This window comes from Babylonia areolata, chromosome 4, assembly GCF_041734735.1.
Source record: "Babylonia areolata isolate BAREFJ2019XMU chromosome 4, ASM4173473v1, whole genome shotgun sequence".
NCBI classification, from domain to species: domain Eukaryota; kingdom Metazoa; phylum Mollusca; class Gastropoda; order Neogastropoda; family Buccinidae; genus Babylonia; species Babylonia areolata.
The window spans coordinates 52,161,039-52,168,819 of NC_134879.1; the positions used below are offsets into that span (position 1 = coordinate 52,161,039).

The 7,781-nt window shown below is 44.2% G+C and overlaps 1 protein-coding gene across 1 annotated transcript in view; it reads right to left on the reverse strand.

Annotated features, from left to right (window-relative positions):
• LOC143281296 (nesprin-1-like) overlaps positions 1-4,075 on the reverse strand; it is a 44,111-nt gene extending 40,036 nt beyond the window's left edge. The window contains exons 1-4 of the mRNA XM_076586454.1: positions 3,825-4,075; positions 2,697-2,846; positions 1,129-1,311; positions 1-236 (exon numbers count right to left, since the gene is read on the reverse strand). The exon at positions 1-236 is cut by the window's left edge and continues 112 nt beyond it. Coding sequence (XP_076442569.1) covers positions 1-236; positions 1,129-1,311; positions 2,697-2,846; positions 3,825-3,938 — 683 coding nt within the window. The 5' untranslated portion in view covers positions 3,939-4,075. The remainder of the gene's footprint in view (positions 237-1,128; positions 1,312-2,696; positions 2,847-3,824) is intronic.
• Positions 4,076-7,781: the final 3,706 nt, after the last annotated feature.

A 7,781-nucleotide genomic window follows, 5' to 3' on the forward strand; every position in this document is an offset into this window, starting at 1 on the left:
ATCAGGGCCTGGTACCTCCCCCACCCGCCCGCCATCTCCTCCAGCACCCCCTCCGTCTCCTTCCCCTGCCGCTGCAGCCCTTCCAGCCTCTGCTGCATGGAGCTGAGGGTCTGCCCCACGCTGCCCCGCCCCTCGGGGTGTGAGCGGGGGTCCATCAGCTGGAGCACCTGGTCGGCCAGCACCTGGGCGCGCTGCACGTCCTCCTCCCCTCGCGCCACTAGCTGGGCCTGAATCGCCTGGAACACCCACCAGTAGGGGGGGGGACTCCTCCTGAGTTTCAGGTTTTGTTTCTAGGAGGCGTTAAAGCACAAGGGGGTGGGGGGTGGGGGGCAGTCTGTGTGTGTGTCCTTGCGGATGTTCTGCCATGGTGTCAGAAAAAGGTGTCGGGTTCAAAAACATTCAGTAGGGACTCCTCAGTTTCAGGTTTTGTTTCTAGGAGGCGTCAAAGTATGGGGTGGGTGGTGGTGGGGCGTGGGGGTGGGGGAGGGGGGCAGATCTATATATACGCTACACCACTACTGCTTTAAAAAAAATTATTTATATAAAAAAGGGGGGGCTGGGAGGGGTGGTTAAACAGGAATCATTCTGTTGGGACTCTTGTGTTTCAGGTTTTGCTTCCAGGAGGTGTCAAAGCATGGGGCTGCAGATCAATATATACGCTACACCACAACTGCTTTGAAGAAAAAAAGAAAGGTGGGAGGGGGAGCTGGAATCATTCTGTTGGATTCTTCAATATCTTTTTCATCTGTCGTGAGTAAATGTGTTTAAAAAGTTTGGATTTGTCATCTTTTCTTCAAAAAATGACATGACTGTGAGAGAGTATCAGTGATCATAAACTGATTATATGCTGTCGGTTTTGTTTTTTTTGTTTTTGTTTTTGCATGTATGTGCTCAGTGGACTTGTATGCAACTGAGGCCACTAAAAAAAAAAAAAGCAAAAAATTATTTTTTAATAAAGCAAAAAAAACAACAACAAAAAACAAACAAAAAACCCCCAAAAAAAACAAGAGAGGCAAGGCCTTCAAGACTCATTTGTGATACACTTTAAAAAAATCTAATCGTTAAAATGTGTTTCTGTATTTGTTATTATAAAGCTTCGCGTTTAAAAAAAACCAAAAACCCAACTACCTTGCATTCCTTCTGAGCCAGATGGACAGCCGACTCATAAGGGGCAGGGTGACGACAGGCGGTCAGTTGTGCTTCCTGCTGGGTCATCCATGTCAGTGCCTCGCTGGCCGCCGCGTCCAGGGCTGACCACTGGCCAGACAGCCTCTCCAGGTACTGCAGTCGGTCGGTGACGCTCCCGAACACCTGAAGGAGAGGTTGAATGAAAGAAAATGGATGATTGTAGAACCATTCCATACAGTAACAATACATCAAGGCCTGACCAGTGCACTGGGTTTATGGAAAGGCCTGGCTCTTTAAAAACTTTTTTTTTTAAACAAATGTGTAGCGTATATGGATTACTGCAAACTTTGTCACCTCCTCAAAACTGAAAGTGAAAGTACAGTAACAGCATATTTCTTTTCTGTTTCCTTTCTTTTTTCATCCCCCTTTTCTTCTTTTATATCCAGCTGATAGTCTTGTTATCTTAATCTACTTCAACTTATTCTTTTCTATCCTACTTCACAATGAGTTATTCATTTCTAACCTAATACTTTATCGGCGCTGAACCTTTGTAACATTTTCTGATGCACGCTGTTTACTTACTTTCAAAGTTCTGACTGCAATGACAATGCCAGGATCAGGGAAAATCAATCACCTGCCAATCAAACCCTCAAAATGCTGTAAACAGTCTCCACTCTGGGGTGCATGCTCGCTCAGTCTGGCTCCGCAACTAATCTATTATTGTCATCAGTAGGGGGCTTAACAGGTGCTGTCCTCAGAACAGGCACTACTGAGCACCACCAAAGGGACTCAGCAGCAGTGCAGTCTTTTTCTGGTGTGTGGCCTCCCAGTGACCTTACATCCAAATTCCCTGGGGACTGCCAATGCTGGCACTGTGACAGACGAAGCCAAGTGTTGCTGTGTTAACGGGGACTTGGAATAACCAGTGTGGGAGTAGTGCCACTGATGCCGTGCTGATACTGGGACAGCAAAACGATATAAAACAAGAGAGGCAAGGCCTTCAAGACTCACTTGTGATAAATTAAGTCCCCTAGCATTAATTACACATTAATTTCCCTTTTTTACTATCTGCACCAAAATGTTTGCAAAATAAATAAAACTTCCATGCTTAGCAAAAGAAGTTCCTGTTTGAACAAAAAATGATAATGACTCCTCTTGTTGTTGTGTCAGATTAAGAGGTCAAAGTGCCAAGTTTAGAGAATACAAAAAATATAAATATAACAGTAAATGCAGTTTGCATATAATTAGGCTTTTTAAAAAAAAAATTGTGCCCATCCCAGAGGTGCAATATTGTTTTAAACAAGATGACTGGAAAGAACTGAAGTTTTCCTATTTTTATGCCAAATTTGGTGTCAACTGACAAAGTATTTGCAGAGGAAATGTCAATGTTAAAGTTTACCACGGACGCACAGACACACGGACACACACACACACAGACAACCGAACACCGGGTTAAAACATAGACTCACTTTGTTTACAAAAGTGAGTCAAAAAACAATCCCCGCCCTCCCCCACCCCCCAAACCCCTCCCCCATCCCCCCAAAAAAGGAAGAAATAAGTCCACAAACCTTCGTCCACCGACGGGCAAGTTGTGCAACCATTTCGGCATGCTCCTGTGCGTCATGGGAGCCAGTGGAGAGGGGTGGTGCTGTCTGCTGCAGGGAGGCCTGGACAGCTTGCATGGTGCGCTGTTTGCTGGTCAGGTCCACTCGGTACATCTGCTCATCACGCCGCAACAACATGTCAGTTAACCCAACACGCCTTTTACTTCAACATGCCATTTACGTCACCACAACTTTTATCTCAACACACCATTTACGTCCTCAACATGCCTTCTACCTCAACATACCATTTACATCATCAACACACTTTTCACCTGAACATACCATATACATCTTTAACACACCTTTTACCCCAATGCGCCAGTTACACCCTCAACTCATCCTTCACCTCAACACACCATGCCTTTCACCTCAACGTGCCATTTACCTCAAGCTGATTGCCTCAACAATCAATATGTCATGTACCTCAACATGACATTTACTTCAACACTCAAATGTCATTTACGTCCACAACACGCCAAGTTCCTCAACACTGAACACATCATTTGCCTGACACACTGGTCAGCAACTTTCTGCCTGACCAGAGCTGTACCTTGGAACAATTTCACAGATGAACTGAAGATGAACGGCCTGTTAGCATTTTGCTCAAAGAGCAAAGTTCAGTTCTATCTAATGTCTATCCACATTAAGTGATAATAGAAAGAAGAGCAAAGTTCTTCATAATGCAGTGTGAAAGGCTGGGTGAAGTCAGGAGCAACATCATTTACTTCTGCATTGATCAACTGCAACTCCCACGTTCACTTATATGAACAAGCAGGCTTTTAGGTCTATCAATGATTTCAACTGCCATGTACGCAGAGTGTAGGCATTCTGGCTATGCTCTTTCCATAATCCACTGATACGGGTAACTAGATCTTTAACATAATCTTCTGCATGTGTATACACATAAATGAAGTTCAGGCACTGTCAGGCCTGAACAACTGACCTGGCAAATCAGAAAAAAAAACCCCACTCCACCCTTAACCCAGCAGGCGCCATGATCGAGATTCAACACCCGAACCTTCACACTGAAAGTCCTACGCATTAACCCCTCACCAGCTGTGCACCCCCATCAGCAGCACCCATCTCACTCACCTTGCACTTCTTCAGCAGCACCTGAACGTGGGTGTGGGCGGTGAGGGGGGTGTCGGCGTCTCTCTGCAGGGCCTTGTCCAGGGTGGAGAGGAACGTGTGCAGGTCGCCCGCCATCTTCTGCCACGCCAGCCCTCTCCCCCTGCACCTCCTGCAGGCGCTCCTCCGCCCTGCCCACCCCCCTCTCCACTTCCTCCCACTCCTCCTCCCACCCCCTCACACGCTTGTCCAGCTTCATGGCCAGCTTGGAGTCTCTGCCGTGCTGGGGAAGGGCCATAAGTGTTCTGCCAGCGGACACCACCCTGTCCTTGAGCGGTCGCTGGTTGTGTGCCTCCTTGCGGATGTCCTGCCATGGTAGAAAATGGTGTCAGGTTCGAAAACGTTCAGAGGTTTGACATTCGAGGTGGGGATATTGTGGCCCCCAGGATGGTTAAAAGTCGCTGAAATTACGTTTGAGCATTCTACACACACCAAAATCTGAATCAGCATTGCGTTCTGACTGGATGTGAAGCAGTCAGGAGATGTTCATGCTGGACTGTACAACAAGCTCAGTATGTCTGAAGAAACGTTGAATATAAAATCAAATCAAATCAAATCTTATCTTTAAAGTAAACACTCATGTACATTCACACACACAACCAGGGCCTTTTGTAAAACACATTTATAACACTTACCAGAACAGTCTGTGCCTGTGTGTCAAGGTCCTGTGGATCAACGTCCTGACCCAAGTCTCTGAGCTCCCCCACCCTCTTCCTTGCTGACACCAGCCACGTCTTCAGAGTCTTGCTGTCCGCCTCAAACGTCTGTAGCTGTTTGGTCAGCTTCTCTGTCCTGGAGGAATCGGGTCTCAGTGGTCAATGGGTGGTTACTGAATTCAATTCAATTCAAAATCACTTTATTAATCCACATGGAAATTAACGTGTGCAATCATAGGCTCGTTGTAGACACAAACATAAAAATGAACATATGTACCATACAATACACTAAAACAAGTTAGATAAAAATATAATTTTTTTTTCTGCATCAATATGTCATGGAAGTCTGTTCAGGCTTGTAATCTCCCTGGGGTTGAATGAGTGAATGTGGTTGTGTTGCATTGTTATCAGACTCCTTTGTTGTATAATGCATTCTCACAATACTGTTTCAGTTTTTTCATTGTTAGTTTGAAGTATTAAAAAACAAAAACAAAAAAAAACCCAACAACTTTCAAACTTTGCCTAAATATCAATTAGCTGTAAAAAAAAGAAAAAAAGAAGTGTTGTAAAATAAATATGTCATGTTGTGTTGTGTAATCACTCACTCTGTCAATTCCAGCTGAAGTCGACAATCAAGGCAAGTCCACTTTTCAGCCAAATCCGTCAGTGTCGGGTCCAGTGCAGAGCAGGCAACACTCTTCTGTAATTGTCTCCCCTGGTCCAAGGCCTGGTTCAACAGCAACAGTTTGGATAAAACATGAAGAAAGTATTATCCAAAATATCATTAAATACCTGGGTTAAATTTAACAATATTTCAGATCATCAACACATATGCACAAAGACAATGTACAAAGTGTCCTCCTAACATCACGCAGAATGTGTGCAATTGGAAAAAACAAAAGAAGAAAAAAAGTCCACAATAAGCAAGTAAGTCCCAGTCTTCACATGGTCAAACAGACACAGAATCAAGTGATGTGTCCTTACAAAAGATAAGTACAACAGCTTGGATTCACAAAGCAAAAAACAGGTTGTGCATAAAATCACAGTGTTCCAACAATACACAATACAGGATGTGTGCAGCTTCAGTGCATCAAATACCCATCACATATGATTTTTATCTTAAAGTATGTCACATAGTGATATGACGACATGTCAAACAAAAGCCTTGCTAACTCAACTGCTCGCATTCAGTTTCAAAATTGATTAGGTGTTTTAACAGTACATCATACATTTTGAATTAACTTTGGAAATGCATTCAAACACACACACACACACACACACACACAAAAACACACACACAAAAAAAAGTTCACATTTTGGCCATGAGGTCCCATGTGTACAATGATACACAATACAGCACATCATGCCTTCTCTTTCAGCGTTAACTCTCTCCATACGAACGGCGAAAGAGACGACGTTAACAGCGTTTCACCCCAATTACCACCATCAAAATATTGCAAGCGGAAGGCTCTTATACTGAAGAGGTGAATGTTGACAAAGAATACCACAATTCTGACGACGGAAGCTAAAGGTTGGGTCATTGAGACACCCACTGGACATCCGAGGGGTCTGTGTAGAGGAGAAGAGAGGGCTGGCCGTACTGAGTGAGTTAACCAGGCTGAGGGATAAAGATGCATGCAGTGTTGGTCAGGAAATGTGAGCAACACGCCAAAAGATGCATCTGTGAAGTGGATGACCCTCGACTGCGTGGTCCCAGTCTTTCCATTGGAGCCCAAAGCGCTCTCAGCTGTGGGTAGGAGCCAGCCATGGGCTGAAGAAATCCACCTCTGATAGGCATCAAACCTGCACTCTCCCAGTTGCCATGGAAGCTGGTCCCGTTTCGAGATTTGGCATTCTTCTTGTAGACAAACGAGCTAGCTTTCTGGATTTATTCTTCCGTTTTAGAGTTCATCTCACTGAAGCTTTATCTTAAAAAAAAAATCAAACAATATTAATAAAAAGTTCATTTATATAGCGCCTAATCAAATAAATTGTATTTGTATTTCTCATTTTTTCTCAAAACAGATTTTTCTGTGTGAAATTCGGGTTGCTCTCCCCAGGGAGAGCACGTCGCTACACTCAGAGCGTCATTCATTTTTTTGTATTTTTCCTGCGTGCAGTTTTATTTGTTTTCCTATCAAAGTGGATTTTTCTCAAGAATTTTGCCAGGAACAATCCTTTTGTTGCCGTGGGTTCTTTCACGTGCGCTAAGTGCATGCTGCACATAGGACCTTGGTTTATCGTCTCATCTAAATGACTAGCGTCCAGACCACCACTCAAGGTCTTGTGGAGGGGGAGAAAATATTGGTGGCTGAGCCGTGATTCGAACCAGCGCGCTCAGATTTTCTCACTTCCTAGGCGGATGCGTTACCTCTAGGCCATCACTCCAAGTGCTTTACATACAATAATAGTTTGAACTGAAAAACATATATATATATATATATATATATATATATATATATATAGAGAGAGAGAGAGAGAGAGAGAGAGAGAGAGAGAGAGAGCGAGACAGAGCGAGAGCTGTGAACTACCTGGAAGAGGTCAGGCTGCACGTGCCGTAGCTGCTGCTGTAGCTGTGTGACAGCCTGTCTCCTGTTCTTCAGACTGGCCAGGGACAGTTCACCGCCCCCCACCTGATCCACACCTGTCTCCACCTGTCACACACCATGACACACACCATGACACACAATGCACGACACCACGACACCATGACACACACCATGACACAGCACGACACCATGACACACACCATGACACAGCACGACACCATGACACACAGCACGACACCATGACACACACCACGACACTATGACACACACCACGACACTATGACACACACCATGACACACAGCACGACACCATGACACACAGCACGACATCATGACACACAGCAAAGTCAGAGGCTGGTGTCGTGTCTACATGTTTTATATCATCAGTCTATTTGTATAAAACAGACATTATGATAAAACTGATTATTGGTAACCCGAATAATGTTTCATATATCTATCTATCTATCTATCTATCTATATAAACAAACATTATGATAAAACTGATTATTGGTAACCCGAGCAATGTTTTATACATGTCTATCTATATAAACAAACATTATGATAAAACCGATTATTGGTAACGCGAGCAATTCAAGAACACGTATACTGTTGACGTTACTCACACGGACGGCATTACCTGGTTGCAGCTCAACACTGACTCTTGTTACTCTATTGCAGGAAATCATGGCGACCACAGCTGGTATGTTTGTGTTTGT